General features: G+C 38.6%; 1 protein-coding gene across 3 annotated transcripts in view; it reads right to left on the bottom strand.

The window, feature by feature from the left end:
* Nucleotides 1-22,174, bottom strand: part of LOC126091856 (parathyroid hormone/parathyroid hormone-related peptide receptor-like) — a 453,641-nt gene that overhangs the window by 103,229 nt on the left and 328,238 nt on the right. For all 3 annotated transcript variants that reach the window (XM_049907147.1, XM_049907130.1, XM_049907138.1), the window contains one exon: nucleotides 18,973-19,103. In XM_049907147.1, coding sequence (XP_049763104.1) covers nucleotides 18,973-19,103 — 131 coding nt within the window. The remainder of the gene's footprint in view (nucleotides 1-18,972; nucleotides 19,104-22,174) is intronic.

Raw genomic sequence — 22,174 nt, forward strand, 5'->3', positions numbered from 1 at the left:
GATGTAGAACTTACAAACAGAGTAACACATGGATCAAGCACTACTCCAACATACTCAATGGTTAGAAAATGGGAGTGATGAGTTAAACATCAAATGGAAGCTTCACAGAGGAATGCTGTTCCACAAAAGTCACTCTTTAAGTAACTGGCTGCTCTTTATTCCCTTCAACCCTACTGAATTAATAACATGGTCCATACATCTAAGATTTGGTCACTTTGGTCATAAGAACTGTACCATGCACATTAAAATGTATTATTGCATTAAAAACATGCACTGGAGAGTTAAAAAAATTTTACAACAGAGTGGGATATGTCAGATGGTGAAAATGGACGACAAAACTGCACAACTTACTTCATCCCATAATACTCAATGAATTATGGGATTTAGTAGTAGTGGACTTCTATGGTCCACTGTCTGCGGAGCAGGGAGTTGGGCAGTAATTTTTTTGTCCTGGAATGCTGGTTGAAATTAGTTAAATTATATCCACTGAGAAAAGCCATGGCCCAAAGTATCATACTGATGCTGAGACATCATTACTTACAGCAGGAAGGGAGACCAAAACACCTATTATCAGATAACAGTAAACAATTTACAGCAAGTCAATTTGAGGAGTTCCTAGCATGGGAAAAAATCAACCATATCCTCATATCATGGTACCACTCACAGGCTAACAACGCCAATGCGAGATGTGAGAATTAGGAAGGTAATGTCAAACATATTGTGCTGATAAACACTCCAAGTGGAATGAGAGTGTTGGGTAGTTTTGAAAGAATACTGAATGAACACTCCCATATGGTTACCAGGACAGCACCAGTAGAACAGGCCTGAAGAGACTGTGTGGATTACTCCTGTACCATAGACAAATATCAAAAAGGCATTAATTAATGCAGGTTAGGGGTCGCCTAATAACTTGCTGTCAGTAGCTATAAAATGCCCTCAGTGACAGACAAAGGGACCCGTCAGTTGAGGAATCTTTTGTTGCATCTATGGCTAAATTCGGAACATGCTAGGGTGCCCTCCTGTAGCAATACACACCAATTGTGCCTGAGTGATGTGAGAAATGGGTGAGGGTTACCTACTCTTGGATGTGGGAGGTTAAAGAAGTTAGTCCAACCTATACAACTAATGAGATTAGTGACCCTCAATATTGGTGCATTGGCCAGCTGACATTGTGAACTAGCAGAAATGCTTAAAAACAGATGTGTCAACATTGCCTGCACCCAGGAGACCAAGTGGAAAAGTTCAAAGAGAAAAGAAATCAGAGATGGATGCAAACTCATCTATCATGGTACCAGTACACAAAAATGCATAGCAATAGTTGTCTACCAGGACTTCTGTAACAATGTCACCAGTGTCAACAGGGAGTCAGAAAGGCTTATGTCTATCAAGATTGATTCAACAGCTATCACTGCCCACATTGTATCTTGCTATTTACCTCAAACTGGACACACTGAGGATGAGAAGGACAAGTTTTGGAACAGTCTGGGAACCCTCCTTTGAGAAATTCCCCAGGATGAGTCTATCATTGTTGGAGGAGATTTGAATGGACATGTCGGGGCTCACAAAGAAGGATATATGAGATGCCATGGAGGACATGGGTTCAGTGTACAGAACGATGACAGATGTCAGATACTTGATTTTGCAGAAGCTCATGATCTCATTGTGACCAACACATACTTTAAAAAGATGCCAACACATCTGGCTACTTATACAAGTGGAGGTCATGCTACTCAGCTTGATTATTGGCTAGTTCGTCAACAAGACATGAGGCTGGTAATGGATACCAAAGTAATTCCGTATGACTGCATTGCCCATCAGCACCAATTGCTTGTCCTTGATATTCATAAGTGTGTTATACAACCCAAACCTAAACCTAAGACTGGGACTGAGCAAATTAAGTGGTGGCAAATGAATACCCAGCAAAACATGTTGATGGCAGCCTTGGCAAACTTCTCCATGAAGACCGATCAGTCGGTTGAAGATATATCAAAAGATGCTGTGGAACAAATATATCAAGCAGTGACAAAAATGCTGGGAAAAACCATACCTGGAAGAAAATAAATTGATAAACAAACCTGGTGGTGGACAGATGAAGTCAAGCAAGCAATCAAGGAGACAAAGATGGCATACAGGACTTGATGGAACTCACGAATTGACACTGACCTCCAGAAATATCATAACCTGAAATCAGCAGCAAAAAGGGTAGAACATCAGTATTACCAGACACTGTATGACCAGCTTGACACACCATTGGGAGAAAACAACATCTACCATCTTGATAAGTCATGTCACCTTTCAACTCAGGACATTGGACACGTCATGCACATCACGGGAGCTGACACCAAATTGCTAAGAGATATTACGGTATATTGATGATTTTTACTTATGGACCACCTGACAGCAACTGAATAAAACACAATTTTAGTGCCATACTCGTTTTGCCTTTATTTTCTGCAAGGCATTATCAGTGGCAGGTTGCATGGAGAATTTCTTACATATTACACTCCTGTTGCATTTTTGGTGTTGTTCTTCTTATGAAAGCCAATTTGTGTTTTTTTCCCACATTCTACAGCACTATGAACTGAATGATTGTTTCAATGCAATGTTTCATAGTTCATAGTGCTGTGGAATGTGGGAAAAAACTGCATATTGGCATTCATAAGAAGAAGAACAACACCAAAAATGCAACAGGAGTGTAATATGTAAGAAATTGTCCATGCAACCTGCTACTGATGATGCCTTGCAGAAAATAAAGGCAAAACACATATGGCACTAAAATTGTGTTTTATTCAATTGCTGTCAGATGGTCCATAAGTAAAAATTATCAATATACCATAATATTACATGCTACTGAGGAAGACAGGACTACAAATGTTGAAGCTGCTAAGAGATAAATTATCTATTTTCCTGTGTTGGACAGCCTACTTTCATAACATCAGCAACAAAGAGTTTATGCATCCACCAATTACTAGTCCTCATCCTACCTTAGGACCTTCCCCTCAATTACACCTGAAGAAGTAATGCATGCCATCAGCAAGATGAAAAATGGAAAAGCAACTGGCCCAGATGACCTACCAGTGGAAATCAGGAAAATGCACAGAAGACTGCTTCAGAATTCCTTGTCTCACTCTTCAACCAAATCATCACCAAAAAACAGCTTCCACAAGAATGGACAACTAGCATAACAGTTCCAATCCAGAAGGGAAAAGGGGACATGAACGATTGCTCGACTTATCACCCTATTCAACTCCTCTGTCATACTTGAAAGATCTTTGAATGAGGTACTTGATAGCACACTCAGAAGTATTGTTTCTGTAATACCAAACCAGTGTTGATTTGTTAAGGGATGCAGCACCATCAATGCTATTCATGCCATGCACCTTTTGATGGAAAAACACAAGAGTGTACACATAGCATTTCTAGATCTAGAAAGGCTTTTGATCATATCCCACATGATTTTATTTGGCAAGCTCTTCACTGCCATGACATCCCTGAAGAGTATGTAAGCGGGGTGCAACTTTTGTACCGTAATTCCCCTAGTGTTGTTTGGAGTCCTGCTGGAATTTCTCCACCGTTCGATATCACTGTGGGTGTTCATCAGGGTTCTGCCCTTTCGCCATTGCTATTCATTCTTTGCATGAATACGGCAACAGCTGACATACAGACTTCACATCTCTGGACCCTTCTTTATGCAGATGATGTGGTACTTGCTGATTAAGCCCACCCTGAACTCCAGCACCAGGTTCAAATGTGTAAGGACAGACTGGCTGAAAATGGACTGCACCTGAATGTCCAGAAGACAGAGTACCTAGAATGTGGCTCCCAAACCAGAGGCACCAAAGTATTGGCGAATAAGACCTGCAGAAGACCATGCATTTTAAGTACCTAGGGTATGTCGTCACCTCAGATTGTGACACAACTCTTGATACTCAGATGAGGGTGAATGCAGTTTGGCTCAAGTGAAGACAGGTCACTGGAGAGACAAAAGTATATTAGACCCTCGTACGCCCAGCAGCAAAGTATGGGACTGAGTGTCACTCTATGTTGAAACAACAGGAGCAAACGTTATACACCATGGAGATGAAGATGCTTCAATGGTCCATGGGGCTGACATGATGTGATCATGTAAAAAATACAGACATCCGGCAAATGTTTGGTGTCAAGTTGATCACTGACAAAGTGAGGGAAGCCTGTCTCTGTTGGTACGGCCACATCATGAGAAAGCAAGACAAGTCAGTCACAAAAACAGCACTCCATATCAACCCAGAAGGAAGAAGGCCATGAGGAAGACAGGCAAAGAGATGGACTGACAACGTCAGGGGAGACATGCACGTTGTTGGCTTAAGATCAAAAGATGTCAACAACAGGGAGAAATGGAGGAGACGTAGCAAAACAGCAGACCCCACAAGTCAGGATTAATGCTTGGAAAGAGACAGAGAGACAGAGAGAGAGAGAGAATGAGAGAAAAAAGGAATGGGAAAGGTGCACCCCAATAGTGTATAAATTAGGGGACTTGGTATTAGTAAAGAAGACTATAGAGAGTGAAGGACTAACTTCCAAGTTTCAACATCTCTACGAAGCACGACATGCAATAACACCCAAAAAAAACTGTGTAACTGACCCAATTGCAAGAAAAGAAAAGTAGATGTTTAACTTGCAAGGTTTAAAACATTTTGGAGTCAGTGACCAATAAATTCTTCACTATATTATGTTCAACTTTAACGCAAAGTGGTATTCAATGGAATCCCACAACCATTTTTTGGTCAGAGAGTACAATTTCAATTAAAGGCAAAGGAAAACTCAATGGTAGTTCATATATGAAGCAACAAACAAATAAATAGTAATCAAGTGATTAACTGTAATCTGAGCTGAGTGGGGTGGTGGCCGTGAAAGCCATGGCTGACGTACCTCTTAAAGTATTAGCATTACAGTTACTAATAAAAATAGTTATTAAGTGTCCTTGAGTTGTTCTTTTAAGATATGAAATTTTGAGGTTTTTTTTTTTTTTTTTTTTTTTTTTTTTTTTTTTTTTTTTTTTTTTTTTTTTTTGGCATGAATGGGATATATTACTTGAGATGACATTGTCTGTTTAATCAATTTAGATTAAGGGTACATGGTACTGGTGTTAAATGGTGCATACTGTAAAGGGACACCCTCCTCTAGCATTACTTTTCCTCAACAGAAGTATTCGATAACAGAACTAATTTTTGAATTTTGAACAGGTCAATCAACATTGCCTCAGATTTTTTTTTCTTTTTCTTTTCTTTTTAATTCATATAATGTTGTACACAATGTGTTAAATTCAAGACACTGTCGACCATTCTGTTCAGCTGCTCTTCCAGGTCCTTTGCTGTCTCTGACAGAATTACAATGTCATCGACAAACCTCAAAGTTTTTATTTCTTTTCCAAGGATTTTAATTTCTGCACCAAATTTTTCTTTTGTTTCCTTCACTGCTTGCTCAATATACAGATTGAATAATATCAGAGATAGGTTACAACCCTATCTCATTCCCTTCTCAAACACTGCTTCCCTTTCATGCCATCTGCTTTCTGTACAAATTGTAAATAGCCTTTTGCTCCGTGTATTTTACCCCTGCCACCTTCAGAATTTGGAAGGGAGTATTCCAGTCAACATTGTCAAAAGCTTTCTCTAAGTCTACAAATGCTGTAAATGTAGGTTTGCCTTTCCTTAACCTATCACCTAAGATAAGTCATAGGGTCAGTATTGTCTCAAGTTTTCCAACATTTCTATGGAATCCAAACTGATCTTCCCCAAGGTCAGCTTCTATCAGTTTTTCCATTTGTCTGTAAAGAATCCGTGTTAGTATTTTGCAACTGTGACTTATTAAACTGATAGCTCGGTAAATTTTTACACATGTCAGCACTTGCTTTTTTTGGGACTGGAATTATTATATTATCCTTGAAGTCTGGGGATGTTTCTCCTGTCTCATACATCTTGCTTACCAGAGAGTTTTGTCATGGCTGGTCTCCCAGGGCTATCAGTAGTTCTAATGGAATGTTGTCTACTACTGGGGCCTTTCAGTGCTCTGTCAAATTCTTCATGTAGTATCATATCTCCCATTTCGTCTCCATCTACATCCATTTCCATAATATTGTCCTCATGTACATCACCTTGTACAGACCATCTACAGGGTGTTTCAAAAATGACCGGTATATTTGAAACGGCAATAAAAACTAAACGAGCAGTGATAGAAATACACCGTTTGTTGCAATATGCTTGGGACAACAGTACATTTTCAGGCGGACAAACTTTCGAAATTACAGTAGTTACAATTTTCAACAACAGATGGCGCTGCAAGTGATGTGAAAGATATAGAAGACAACGCAGTCTGTGGGTGCGGCATTCTGTACGTCGTCTTTCTGCTGTAAGCATGTGCTGTTCACAACATGCAAGTGTGCTGTGGACAACATGGTTTATTCCTTAGAACAGAGGATTTTTCTGGTGTTGGAATTCCACCGCCTAGAACACAGTGTTGATGCAACAAAACGAAGTTTTCAACGGAGGTTTAATGTAACCAAAGGACCGAAAAGCGATACAATAAAGGATCTGTTTGAAAAATTTCAACGGACTGGGAATGTGACGGATGAATGTGCTGGAAAGGCAGGGCGACCGCATACGGCAACCACAGATGGCAACGCGGCCTCGGGTTTCCGTTCGCCGTGTTGCAGCTGCGGTCCAAATGACGCCAACGCCCACGTATCGTCTCATGCACCAGAGTTTACACCTCTATCCATACAAAATTCAAATGCGGCAACCCCTCAGCGCCGCTACCATTGCTGCACGAGAGACATTCGCTAACGATATAGTGCACAGGATTGATGACGGCGATATGCATGTGGGCAGCATTTGGTTTACTGACGAAGCTTATTTTTACCTGGACGGCTTCGTCAATAAACAGAACTGGCGCATATGGGGAACCGAAAAGCCCCATGTTGCAGTCCTATCGTCCCTGCATTCTCAGAAAGTACTGGTCTGGGCCGCCATTTCTTCCAAAGGAGTCATTGGCCCATTTTTCAGATCTGAAACGATTACTGCATCACGCTATCTGGACATTCTTCATGAATTTGTGGTGGTACAAACTGCCTTAGACGACACTGCGAACACCTCGTGGTTTATGCAAGATGGTGCCCGGCCACATTGCACGGCTGACGTCTTTACTTTCCTGAATGAATATTTCGATGATCGTGTGATTGCTTTGGGCTATCCGAAACATACAGGAGGTGGCGTGGATTGGCCTCCCTATTCGCCAGACATGAACCCCTGTGACTTCTTTCTGTGGGGACACTTGAAAGACCAGGTGTACCGCCAGAATCCAGAAACAATTGAACAGCTGAAGCAGTACATCTCATCTGCATGTGAAGCCATTCCGCCAGACACGTTGTCAAAGGTTTCGGGGAATTTCATTCAGAGACTACACCATATTATTGCTACGCATGGTGGATATGTGGAAAATATTGTACTATAGAGTTTCCCAGACCGCAGCGCCATATGTTGTTGACAATTGTAACTACTGTAATTTTGAAAGTTTGTCTGCCTGAAAGTATACTGTTGTCCCAAGCATATTGCAACAAACGGTGTATTTCTATCGCTGCTCGTTTAGTTTTTATTACCATTTCAAATACACCGGTCATTTTTGAAACACCCTGTATATACTCCTTTGATCTTTCTGCTTCCCCTTCTTTGCTTAGGACGGGTTTTCCATCTCAGTTCTTGATATTCACACAGGAGGTTCTCTCTTCTCCAAATGTCTCTCTGATTTTCCTGTAGGCAGTATCTGTCTTATCCGTAGTGACACATGTTTCTACATCCTTACATTTGTCCTCTAGCCATCCCTGCTTAGCCATTTTGCACTTCCTGTCAATCTCATTTTTGAAACATTTGTATTCTTTTTCACATGCTTCTTTTACTGCGCTTCCTACTTTCATCAATTAAATTCAATATATCTTCTGTTTCCCATGGATTTCTACTAGCCTTTGTCTTTTTACCTACTTCATCCACTGCTGCCTTCACTATTTCATCTCTCAAAGCAACCCATTCTTCTTCTACTGAATCTTTTTCCGCTGTTCTTGTCAGTCGTTCCCTAATGCTTTCTCTGAAACTCTCTTCTGCCTGTGGTTCTTTCAGTTTATCCAGGTCCCATTTCCTTAAATTCCTACCTTTTTGCAGTTTCTTCAGTTTTAGTCTACAATTCATAACCAATAAATTGTGGTTAGAGTTGACATCTGCCACTGGAAATGCCTTACTATTTACAACCTTGTTCTGAAATCTCTATCTTACCATTATATAATCAACCTGAAACTTTCCAGTGTCTCCTTACCTCTTCAATGTATACAACATTTCTTCAATCTCTTCATCATCTGCAGAGCTAGTTATCATATAAACTTGTACTACTGTGGTAGACATGGGCTTAGTGTCTATCTTGGGTACAATAATGCATTCACTATGCTGTTCCTAGTAGCTTATCTGCATTCCTATTTTTTATTCATTATTAAACCTACTCCTGCATTACTCCTACTTGATTTTGTATTTATAACCCTGTATTCGTCTGACCGCAAGTCTTGTTTCTCCTGCATTGAACTTCACTAATTCCCACTATATCTAACTTTAACCTATCCATTTCCTTTTTTTAAATTTTCTAACTTACCTGCCCAATTTAAGGGATCTGACCTTGCACGCTCTGATCCGTACAATGCCAGTTTTGTTTCTGCTGATAGCGACGTCCTTCTGAGTAGTCCCTACCTGGAGATCCAAATGGGGAACTATTTTGTCTCCAGAATATTTTATCCAAGAGGACGCCATCATCACTTAACAATACAGTAAAGCTGCATGTCCTTGGGAAAAATTACGTCTGTAGTTTCTCCATGCTCTCAGCTGTTCACAGTACGAGCACAGAGAGGCCATTTTGGTGGATGTTACAAGGCCAGATCAGTCAATCATCCACACTGTTGCCCTGAAACTACTGAAAAAGCTGCTGCCCCTCTCTAGGAATCACACATTTGCCTGATCTCTCAAACCCTCCATTGCAGTTGTACGTACGGTACAGCTATTTCTATCGCTGAGGCATGCAAGCCTTCCCAGGTCCATGGTTAATGGGGGGGGGGGGGGGGGGGGGCTTTAGTGGGTACCTTTTCAATTACCAATTGATTTCCCAAGTGCCCTGCATGGAGCCAAAGTGTGGCAGACAAGTCAGCTGGTGTGACATCACAAATTCTTTGCCAGGCCATATTTCTCATGGACCCTGCATTGAAAGCTGTTTGTTGTTACCAAGTATTGCATAGTCTTTTACACATTTAGCTGTCAGCAGACGTTTATGTGTGCACTGTGTTTTGCAGTTGTAAATGGTGCATTTAAAACTCCTGAGTTTTTCTCTGATTTTTCCTTACAAGAAAATTCCCAAGATTTTCCCAGATTTCCCTTTAGTCCTAGGGCTTATTTACCCTGTATCTGCAACTTTCTTGGTAAATCAGAATGACTAGTACATTGTCTAAAGGTAGGTAGATTGTTACTTATTTTATTACAAATTATCAAAAACTCAATAATTTTGAAGTGTTACATCAACCAGGAAAGATTCATGGTAATGAAAGCAGATTGATTCACAAGATACGCACTGTGGAACATATTGGTATATCTGCAGACTATGCGTAGGCCTGTGACTGGGATTGTCAGCAATTCTTGATGGATGCTCAGTTCACACACACACACACACACACACACACACACACACACACACACACATGCACACATATATATATATATATACACACACAAAAAGTGCTGACAAGTTTACAGGAAGAAGTTTTGTGACAGGTTTCAGAGAGGAACAGTATGTCAAAGATTGTGTACTCTGTGTGCAAAGGGCTGAGCTTAATTCTCAACAGATTCCATTACAAAGGTTACGCGTGGCTGATAGACAATTCCAAATGATTGGTATGGACATCTTGGTCCCTTTGCACAGTCATCAGTGGGGCATTGTTATATTTTCACGATTTCTATCCATGGCTACTATGCTGAAACAGCAACCAGAAACAGTAGCTCAGACAATGTTTAACCACTGGCACTAACCTATCTCTGAACTAGTGAAGCAATTGTGTCAACTTTCATGGATTAGAAAGTTAAAGCATAGTCCAGTATACCAGCATGTGATTCAGAGGACAGAGAGAATGCACAGCACAATAGGAAAAATGTTAAATTATTACGTAGTAAATAGTCACCACTGGGACACTCTACTACTGGACTTTGAAGCAGACTATAATTCAAAGATACATGAAAGTATGGGCTTATAACCATAAACAGTTGTTTCTTCCCCGTTTGAACTTCGTAAATGACACCATGGGGAAGATGTATCCCCCATTCAAAACTTTGATAAGAGATCAAAGTGTATATGGTGCCAGGTTCAGAAGATGAATTTAAAAGTCCTGGAGTGGCAAGTGCACAAAAAGGAAAAACAAAGCCACCAAGTACCATGTCACATAGTGGTAATGTCAACTAACCGCAATGTATTTAAAGGGAAAAGAAGGAAGTTAATAACACAGTATGTGACAAAGCAAGCTGGGATCTCTTTACTTCCTCTCTTGTTTTGCCATCTGCCTCCTTAAACTCATTTTTTAAATTTTTGACTAATTACCATTATGAATATAATCTGCACTTTCATAAAAGAGAAAGGTTGGCCCTCACTCTTAAGAAATATAGCACCAGATCTAATTTTGTGCTTAGTTTTGTGTATGTTATTAATTTCCTATTTATTTTGCCTATTCCTATTTAATATCTCTTGTTATAGGGCAAAATCAGTAATTGTTTCATGACTTAGATTCTATTGTTGACCTATAAACAAATATAAATTCTATACTAATTATAAACATTAGGAAGAAGAACTATTAGGATTCTTAAAGTATTTATTTGGCTCCATTTGAAAACATTGGCAAAGCCGGCCCTTAATGAATTCTGAAATAATTACCACATCTGTCAAAATTATTGTTTGTATAATTAATTTCATTATTTAAACAAATAATTCAGCCTAGCCTTGGTGGTAGAAGGAACTGTTAAAGAGATGGAAATTTTCAATTTATTCAGTTAATTGAATGAGTTATGTTTTAATTGTAATTTCTGTAAATTAAACATCAAACAATGTATAGTTTTAGTACCTATTATTGTAAGGATATATAAAGGCCCAATTTTTGGTCCTCAGACAGTCAGTCCACAGTTGATTTTCAGACAGGAAACCTGTATCAATCTAGAGTAACAACAATGTGTCAACTGAACAGTGGACTTAGTGTAACATAGACAGGCCATGTGTTAAAACAATAACAGTGTCTGTTCAATATATTTGAGAAATAGTGAACTGTATGGTTAGGTATTTTCTGCTCGTAGATGTTGAACAGCAAACTATTGTAGCAGTATGCTGATGTTTATGCATGAGGCTCATCAAAAGTTTACCAATAGTGAACAGGCCATATAACTGTGCAATATTGGCGTTTGTGAATTGAAAGTAAAGAACTGTGAAACGCAACTGTGCAACTGTTGGATACATCATTTACAGTAGTGAGTGTTGAACATCCACCCCTTCATTTTTCAGCCAGTATAACAATGCAGTACATCAACACTGTGGACTATCAATGGAGAAATAAAGCAGGTGAACATTACAAGTACCATGAGCCTTTTCAACTAACTGAATGATTTCCCCAGTTAATGTAAAACTGAAACTCTCAACTTCTACCATGGTTGTACATGTAGGGTCAGTCCATCCACTCAAGGGAACCCCTGAAGCACTGACTCACATTGGTAGCAATTCCTTCAAAATGGGGGAGGGATGTGGTAAGGAGAGAAGGTAAGGTCAGGTGAAAGGAACATTGTACCACTTTGGTTACACTGACATATCCACATGCTCTAAGGTCATGGGATAGCCTAGTAAACTAACTGAGGGTGGGCTAATTTTGCCATCACCAGTGAAGGTACCATACTGGAGGTTGTATTTCATTCCTACTTGGTGGTGTTGGGAGCTTTACAGAATAGTGCCCGACAGGAAATCCCACACACTGCTCTTCACTTCTAAGTTGCTGCGAACAAGCGGGCTGAATGGGTCATAATCTGTCCCCCCCCCCACACACACACACTCAAAGGTAATACATAAGGCCCAAGCGTTATGTAAGCTCAACCCATTCCATGCTCAGAGGCCCATGTATGAGTGCCCCAGGGTTGTGTATGCAAGTAAAACTGAACTTTTCCAAAAGGTAAGGTCACATTGGCTCTTTTCAGTAACAGACACAGAAGTAATCATATGTAATTGTTATGACCAAGGTCCCTTAAGTAGCACACAAAAATTAAAATTGCACGGGCAAGGCTGTTGATTAATGATACCTGCTGCACCATTTCTGGACCTACTTTCTGACTACTTGCCACTATAATTGAAACAACAACCCTGAATAACATTTGTTTGCTGCTTTACTTATTCAGACTTACATTTTTAAATTGTGCCTAAAGAATAACTGTCGTATCTAAATAACACCTTAGACCTAACCCTTCGAGCTTCACTAGACTAGATGCTGGCTGCTAAGAATGGCCATGTATCAATGGAACATTTGCCTGGGCATGAGAAAAAGACACCAAACCAAACAGAAGCATCATCTGCTTGTAGGAACTACCACATCAGTTGCATTCATAGTCATGGCAATAGTACATTGTTTATAGCTACCTGAAGTGTAGAGTTGCCCAGATCCCATCCTCACCATTTTCAACCTGCATGGCCATACCAGAAGTGCTGATGCAGGTAAAGAAATGACTCAGCCTTGAAGAGAGCCTTGAAAAGTTGAAATGAGATGGTGCAAAAACTCAGGAATCACTCAATGACCAAGTGCCATGAAGGTGAAATGGTGTAAAAAGTGTAAATGTCATAAAAAGTGTAAATATTAAATAGGAAAGAAAAGACTATAAGAGAGTAGCAGCTAACCTACAGTTCGTACTCCAGACCTGTGTTGAAATTGGGATTTTGTAAGGTGTAAACCATAAATGAATATGTGCCACTTTTTCGCCAGACTTGTCAGATTAGACATTTTCAGAGGGCCTAACTCTTCCAAGATGGTAAGAAATGTTATGATCCGGGCTCATGCTGCGGTCTGTTACTGTCATGTGTAGAATCAGTATTTTTGCAACCATGACCCAGCCACTTGGGCAATGACTAGCATATAAGAAATTTTGGCAGTGCTAGGCAAGCCTTGTACTTGATGCATGCAGCAACAAGGCATGACCTGTCATGCGCAAAAGCTAGCCATCTGAATGGACTGGGCCTGTGTACAGCTGGGCTTAGAACTTGAGTCCTGCTGTGATGCCACTAATGTCATTTCATCATCTTGACTGGACTGCCAGCTGGTGGTCCAGCCACAGATTACAAGGGCTGAAGGTTGAAGAAAGCCACTCCCAGCCTTATGCCATTAAGATCCACTATCACTAGCTGCCACTCTCCAGCCACTGGTCTGTGCAACGGTGCTGGCTACTGCTGTGCTGAAGATCAGCCTGCTCAAGCCACAGTCAGAAGAGTTGAGGTACCATCACATGACACAGTGCTGTGAAGCAGATTGGATTGTATAGCTAAGCAACGTTGTTCACTACAGAATCACACAGATGAGAAGGACTGATGCTAGCAACTCTACACCAGCCCACCCTAGTTGGATGTTCACTACTAGTGACCTGATGCATGCCTCTCACAGGCAGATATTCACTATACCTAGCAATAAAATCAACAAACAGTATCAAACTGCTAACATCTTCTGCACCTCCACCAGAGAACCTCACGCCGATACTCATAAATACCTGTTACAGTACAGAAAAAATTTGAAAATGGCATAGAAGTAGAAACTAGTCACATACTAATAAAACAAATAAAGCAGTGGCTAAAAAATGTCACCTTCTTTTTATCTGAAACTCATTGAGTAGAACAACTGTTCATCATAATGACAAATTAATGTTACCATCTGATTCTGTTAAATTCATGAATGGAAATCATAGAAAGATGGTGCAGAGTAAAAGTGTAACATATTCAAAGCTCACGAAAACTGATATAAATACAAGACTATTATGTGCGAAATGTGTAAAAAATGGTGGCGATAAGGACAATCTGTGCTACTCGTGCACTGTAAAAGTAAATAAATGTAAAGGTATGTTTACACGATCAAAAACGAAGAACATGGTGCCACATGATGATCACAAACTCGTAATGGACTCAGCATCGAAAGATGAAATAATTAAAGTGTTGCAAGAGGATAGAAACATTCTGTTAGCAAGAATCAGTGAGTTAGAACAAGAACTAAGCAGATATGTAAGCAGTGAAGAGTGGTGTACCGTAAAAAGTGCATCCAACACACACAATTTAAAATCACAACTAAAAAGGCACTCATGTTATAATGTATCTACAATGCCAACGGTACCCAGAAAAAGTGCGACCAAACAAGTAAGTGCACCTTCAGATAAAGAAACTGTTCTGATGTCAGCTGGTAAAGAGCCAATGCAATGTGTGAGTGTAACTGAAGGCAGCATTTACACAGCAATCAGTGAAAACGAAACTGCAATAAACGATACCAATAGTGTTCCAGAAGATAAAGCACCTCAACATATGAAACAAAGTTACGAATTAAGGAATGCAGTATAGAATCCGAAAGTTTTAATAGAGAGTGACAGCCAAGGCAGGTACTGCAGAAACATTCTGGAGACAAAACTAGACACAAAATATGACATTCAAAGTTTTATTAAACTAAATGCTCCTCTCCGTGAAGTTTTTAATCGAACCGACAAATTAGCAGAAGATTTGAATGCGAGTGATACTCTTATCTTAATGGCTGGGTCAAACGATACTGAAGACTCCTACAACAACATTGTGGAAAGCATTGATAATGTGTTACCAAGTGTTCTCCAACTCAGTAACAAGACAAATATCATGTTGCATCCAATTCCCCAAAGATTCGACAAAGAATATATAAACGAAAAAATTGACATGGTTAATCATCATTTAGTGCAAGCAGTGAACTGTTCAAAATCTTGCAATAAACTTTGAAATGGTAAGACTGTCTCGTGATAAATTCACACATCACGGATTCCACTTGAACAGACAGGGGAAGGAGCAAGTATGCAATAGACTGTCTTCGTTAATTAAAATTAACAGTTGTACAAACCAGATGCATGTCTCTCTGAATCGACCAGTCTACCTGAAGAAATCAGTGTTTCACCAAAATAAATACAATGTGAAAACCAGTGCAATACAAGTGCCTAAAATGAAACAAAGGCTACTTGACAAGTGGATTACCATTAGAAGCACCACGTCACAGAAAGGCAGGGCCCAGAATACAGGGAACCAGCTAGCAAGAAGACACCACCCACACCTCAAATCAAGGAGGATTTTTTACAGCTAACAATACTAGGTGTAAAAAAGAGGTAAGTGGTCAAGCAAGACACAATATATTCCCTGCTTCATACTTTAAATTGTTCCATCAGAATGTTCAGTCTCTTTCCAATAAACTGAATGAAATACAAATCTTGTTAAATGATATGAGTGATATTTCCATTTTATGCTTTACTGAGCACTGGCTAAATAAATACATGATAGAACTAGCACACCTAACTCAGTTTAAATTAGCTGCCACATTTTGTAGAGAAGTACTCCGGCATGGTGGTAGCTGCATATATGTTCGAGAAGATATAGACTTCACTAACATAACCAAATTTGACAGCTTATCTAAAGAAAGAGACATAGAACTCTCAATAGTAGAACTGCCAACTAGCAATTCTGTAATCATCTGTGTATATAGGTCACCAGATGGCGGTAAAAAAGTGTTTTATAATCATATGGAAGAGCTGTTAGAGGACTTAAACACCCTTAAAAAAATATTATCATATGTGGAGATTTCAATTTTGATTTCTCCAAACCTAGTAAATTTAAAGATGAAATCAAAGACATACTGAAGTCCTTTAAATTAAAACCAACTATAACCAACCCAACTCATATAACCACTACTTCTGCAACAACCATAGATCAGGTGTTTGTAAATACAGATAAATATGTCTGCAACACAGAGACTGCAAACACTGGGTTTAGTGATCACAATACCCAAATACTAACAATCGCTATTCCAGGAATCATGAAAGCCCAGAAAACTAGAGCTATTGTGAGGAAATTTAATAATGAAAACATAGATTACTTTTGTTCTCTCTTGAGAAGAGAAATCTGGACTGATGTTCACAGTTCAAACAACACAGATGACAAGTTTGATAAATTTATAGCCACATACAAACATTTTTTTGAAATAGCCTTTCCGAAACAAACGTCACTTACAAATTCTGTGCACAAACCAAATAAATGGATCACAACAGGAATAAAAATATCATGCTAGAATAAAGAATACTCAAAGCAAACCAAAAATCCTGTATTCATCAACTACTTTAAACAATATAAACAAATACTGAGACAAGTTATAACAAAAGCAAAGAAAATGGAAAATGACAAACAAATAAAAAATTCCAGGAATAAGACTAAAGCAACCTGGAGTATCATAAAAAGAGAAACAGGTACTACATCATTAGTCCACAAAAATATAGAACTTCATGAAAACAACAACAAAATAATCAACCCCACAGCAGTGGCTAATATAACAACTACTTTTATAATGTTGCACACGGCCTGATTACCAAACATTACAACTCACAACCAGACAGCAATACATTCCAGTCAGATACAAAAATTCTTACAAGAACCCTATTCACGTCTCCAACAACACTTGAGGAATTATCTGTCATTATAAAAAGGTTACCCAATAAGTATTCAGCAGGTACTGATGAAATACCAGATATTATCATCAAAGCAAGTGTAACATCTATCATAGAACCATTAACGTATATTTTCAATTCATCATTCGTGAGTAGTATATTCCCGAAAAATCTGAAAATGGCAAAAGTGACACCACTGTACAAGAAAGGGGACAAACATGAAGCTGCAAACTATAGACCTGTATCAGTATTGTCAGGTTTTGGTAAAATTCTTGAAAAACTCTTTCTTAGAAGGCTGGCAGCCTTTCTAAATAAAGAAAACATAATAAGTGATGCGCAACATGGATTCAGAAGTGGCAGACCAACACAGTCAGCTATTTATACCTTCTTAAATGAAATTCTAACTGCAGTAGATAATAAGCAACATGTGTCTGGCCTATTTCTTGACCTTAGCAAAGCCTTCGATGTAACTGATGATAATACTCTGTTGCAGAAGCTAGGTAATTATGGAATATGAGGCCTGCCAAACAAGTGGATACATTCCTACCTTCATGACCATCAACAGATCACTAAAATAAAATAAAAAGACATAAAAACACAAAAATTTGTAATTTTTACAGTCAGGCAGAAAACATATCATATGGAGTTCCTCAAGGGTCAGTCCTTGGGCAAATTCTTTTCATTCTTTATGTTAATGATTTGTCAGAAAAAATAACTAAAGGGACAGCAGTACTTTTTGCAGATGACACAAATATCCTAATCAAATCATGTGATGAAGAATGCCTACAAAAAACAGCTACAGGTATAATACAAAATTTGACACAATGGTTCAGAACAAACAAGCTAATAATAAATAATGAAAAAACAGTGACAGTCAATTTCCACAATTCACAGAAACTACATCCTGCAAGACCAATTTTTAAAATGGATGGAAAAACTGTCTCATCTGTGAGCAACACAAAATTTTTAGGTACACATATCCAGCAAAACCTAAAATGGGAGACACATCTTAACCATGTAAATAAAAAGCTAAACACACTTACGTACGCAGGAATAATCCTTGCACAAAATACAAGCTGTGTGTCTGTGATCACAATGTACCATGGCAGTATTCAGTCACTGCTGATGTATGGCATTATCTTTTGGGGGAACTCCGTAGGTACAAACAAAACATTTAGGCTACAGAAAAAGATTGTTAGAATAAAAAACCATGCTAAGTACAGAGACTCCTGTAGACCAATATTTAAAAATCTCAGTATACTGCCTCTCCCTTGCTTATATACATATGAAATATTAAATTTCACAAAAGGAAGTATTTTAAAAGATGGAAATATCTTCAAGTATAACTGTGATTACCACCCTCATGATACTAGGCAGAAGCATTACTTGCATGTCAATACAGTAAGTACAAACATTTGTAAGAGAGAAGTGTATCATACTGGCATAATGCTGTACAATCACATGCCACCCTATTTGAAACAGATGCAAAATTTACAAAAGTTTAAAGTGAAACTGAAAGAGTACTTGCTTGACCACTACTTCTATTCTGTTTCTGATTTTTTAGAGTACCAGAAAAGTGTAGTGTAACTGCTCAAATATTCTTAATAAGTCTATCATTTTATTGCATTATATTAAATTTGTCATCAATATTCAACATGTATTGAATAATTTTTAATTATTTATTCTTTCAAAATAACAATGTGTATGATGTTGTGTATACTGTACCAACCTGACTTGTCCTACATTGTTTGTGCAAAATATGTACCTAAACACGATTTACAGGACCAATAAAGAAATACAAATACAAATAAAAATACAAATATAAGAAAAGGGTTTTTGTAAAGAAAGACATAGAATGTAATGTCTGTTTCTGAGGGCACTAGGCAATCCACCACTGGTGCTGAAGTTATGGTGACTCTGCTTTACTTTTATTCATCTCTGCTACAAGTTACAAGGAAATTAAATGACAAGCCAAAAACATGTTTTTCTTTTATTGCATATACAAGATTTTTGTAGGCCATACAAATACTGAAATTACTTTTGTCACATAATTAAAGTTTCTCATTGAGAAATTATGCTGAAATTCAATACTAGATATTCTTGCTACTCTCCTGTTAAATCTTCCTAAGTGACTTCAGGTATGCTTTCTTTGATATGAACAAATATGAACAAAAGATAAGAAATAATATTCATCTAAACTTACAATATTTGAGGCAGCCGAAGGAACATATAAAATTGCATATATATGTTTATTTAAATTTAAAGTCCAACACAAGTCATCTTCTAAGAAAATACGGCATATAATCCATGGAATAAGAAACAACAAAGGCAATCCTAGAACAAAAAAGACAACATGATTTTTATTTATTTACTTATGTACTTACATTGAAAAATGCATTCTATACACTTGGTATTAACTAAATACTGTTACCATTATCATCTGCTGTCAGTTGCACAGATGGCTAGGAAAGCTCATCCTTAAGACATCAGGTTTTAGTTATGATTCTTCTCCTCCATTTATCTCTATCTTCAGTTGTTTCTGCAACAGCTGATATTTGTTCTTTATCTTTAATTCATCAATCAATGCTGCTCTTCTTCTTCTTCTTCTTCTTCTTCTTCTTCTCATTCTGAGTTTTTTCTCCTAACCTGACTTATGTATCATCAAGTAAGAGACATTAATGTCTCAAAATATGGCTTATCAGACTGTGTAATCTGTAGATGATATTTCTGCAACTGACTACCTCTCACCAACTCATGTCAGCACCTCTATCTATGTTATTCTGTCTGTTCATTTTATATTTTCTATCCTTCTTCTACACCACATCTCAAACTTGTTAAAATTTTTTTGTCTGTTTTCCTTAGTGTCCAAGTTTCTCTCCCATACAGTTCCACACTCCATATATAACACTTAACCCATTTTTTCTTCAGTCTAAGATCAATATTACTAGAAAGTAGAGATTACTTTATGACTGCATCTTTGACCATGGCAAGTTAGGAACAAATTTCAATGGGATGACGCCTATCACATATTAAAAGGTGCCCAGATTGTCTTCCAGATTGTTTGATCCCAATCTCAAATTTAACAGTGTATCATCTGAAGACATTCATGTGACATTTGTCTTTTCTACATTAATTCCAAAGCCATATTCTCTCCCAGTGCCATCCAGTCTCTGTATCATATCTTGCAACATTTTTATTTGGTTTGTCTACAACCACTGTAATGTAAGCTGTCCTTAATCCAAGGATGCAGCATTTTACTAAGCAAGGTTGTAATGGATGTAATGTGCCCACACCTTCCTCTGATCTCTGAACTTACTTTCCAGCAAGTTGTAGGAGGACCTGTAGTTTTAATGTGCACTTCAAACTATGATACTGGCAGAAGTAAGGCTGTGAGGACCGGGCGTGGGTCGTGCTTCGGTAGCTCAGATGGTAGAGCACTTGCCCGCGATAGGCAAAGGTCCCGAGTTCTAGTCTCGGTCGGGCACACTGTTTTAATCTGCCAGGAAGTTTCATATCAGCGCACACTCCGCTGCAGAGTGAAAATCTCATTCTGGAAACAACCCCCCAGGCTGTGGCTAAGCCATGTCTCCATAGTATCCTTACTTTCAGGAGTTCTGCAAGGTTCGCAGGAGGGCTTCTGTAAAGTATGGAAGGTAGGAGACCAGATACTGGCAGAAGTAAGGCTGTGAGGACCGGGCGTGTGTTGTGCTTCGGTAGCTCAGATGGTAGAGCACTTGCTCGCAAAAGGCAAAGGTCCCGAGTTCGAGTCTCAGTCAGGCACACAGTTTTAATCTGCCAGGAAGTTTTATGATAAAACTTGTAATTGCCAAATGTGAAGAAAAATGAGCAAATACGAAAACTTCTAGGATTGAGTGTGGACTGAACTACAAAATGTACCTTGAGGTGTAACACATTATTTTAGGGAAGATGATGGGTCATACTCTCAGTCCTTTTAAATAATGAAAGATGGTTGTGACATTAATAAATATTTCTATAAGTAGTTAAATTTCAGAAAGCATATTGTAAGAGAAATAGTTTATTATTATGTGAAGATGATGCAAGGTACATGGACATACCACATCTGCAAAGCAGGACAAGGAGCTTCATGAGTCCACCTGCTGTGAGCTACTTGTTCTCAGATGTAGTAGCTTGGAGGTGTGTTGTGGCCGTGTAAGAACGGTGCTCACAGTAGCAACAGTAACGTTGTAGAAGCAAGAACCAAAAACATTTCAATGACCTTTTGTTGTGTCTTACATTCTTGGCTGTTTTGCATTTCCAAATGTATTCTCATTGTACAAGATATTTGAATCCAAACATTTGTGATATAACTGTAACGTACATATCTGATGACAATTAGCTCAATGCATAAAGCAGCTTAAATAGAATGATGTTGAAAGAAGAAATGTTGTTGGTTAATATGCAAAGAGGCGCTTGTATGATGAGCGAGGTATTTTCAAGGGTACAAACAGGTGACTGCGTAGTAATGGCACCTTGTATTGTACACATAAAATGGAATACAATTTGAGTCAATAATTACTAACAGGAACTAGTTAGTCTACAACAAAACAAGGAGTATTCTTTTGAAAAGGATATTCTAAGGAGAAATCTCTGGTCTGATAACTTTAGGAGTTATTGTTGTATTAAATGAGTTATTGTTGTTTTAAAATACATGATTAGGTCATTTAGTAGATTTAGTGAACACGTCGGAAAAGGTTGAAAAGTTGGAAAACAATGTAGGCAAACCGTTGCTCATTGTAAGTAGGTCAAACAGTGGTTGGTTGGTTGGTTGGTTTGGGGAAGGAGACCAGACAGCGTGGTCATCGGTCTCATCGGATTAGGGAAGGATGGGGAAGGAAGTCGGCCGTGCCCTTTCAGAGGAACCATCCCGGCATTTGCCTGGAGTGATTTAGGGAAATCACGGAAAACCTAAATCAGGATGGCCGGACGCGGGATTGAACCGTCGTCCTTCCGAATGCGAGTCCAGTGTCTAACCACTGCGCCACCTCGCTCGGTTGTCAAACAGTGAAAATACAGCATCAGGAGATATTCTAAAAATTCCGAAAATAAGTGAGCACACCTACACTACCACAGACTTCAATGCAAAAAAAAGGAAACTACATTAAAAAACACATCTCCAGCGAAACTGCAAACTGAAGAACATTTATAATACATGTGGTCAGTGAGAAGAAGAACCTTAAATCCTCTGGTTACAAAAAGAGAGAAACACAAAACAATCTGTGTGTGTGGTGATAGTCACGGTTGTGAAATTTCTGCAATGTTGATGAGAACATGTAGTTTCAAGGCAACTGTTTTCATAAAGCCAGGGACTCCATTGAGTGAAATAACAGATCTAACAACATCAACTGACATTGCTAGTTTGAATAAAGACAATTTTGCTGTGTTAA

The sequence above is a fragment of the Schistocerca cancellata genome, chromosome 1, assembly GCF_023864275.1.
Source record: "Schistocerca cancellata isolate TAMUIC-IGC-003103 chromosome 1, iqSchCanc2.1, whole genome shotgun sequence".
Taxonomy (NCBI): domain Eukaryota; kingdom Metazoa; phylum Arthropoda; class Insecta; order Orthoptera; family Acrididae; genus Schistocerca; species Schistocerca cancellata.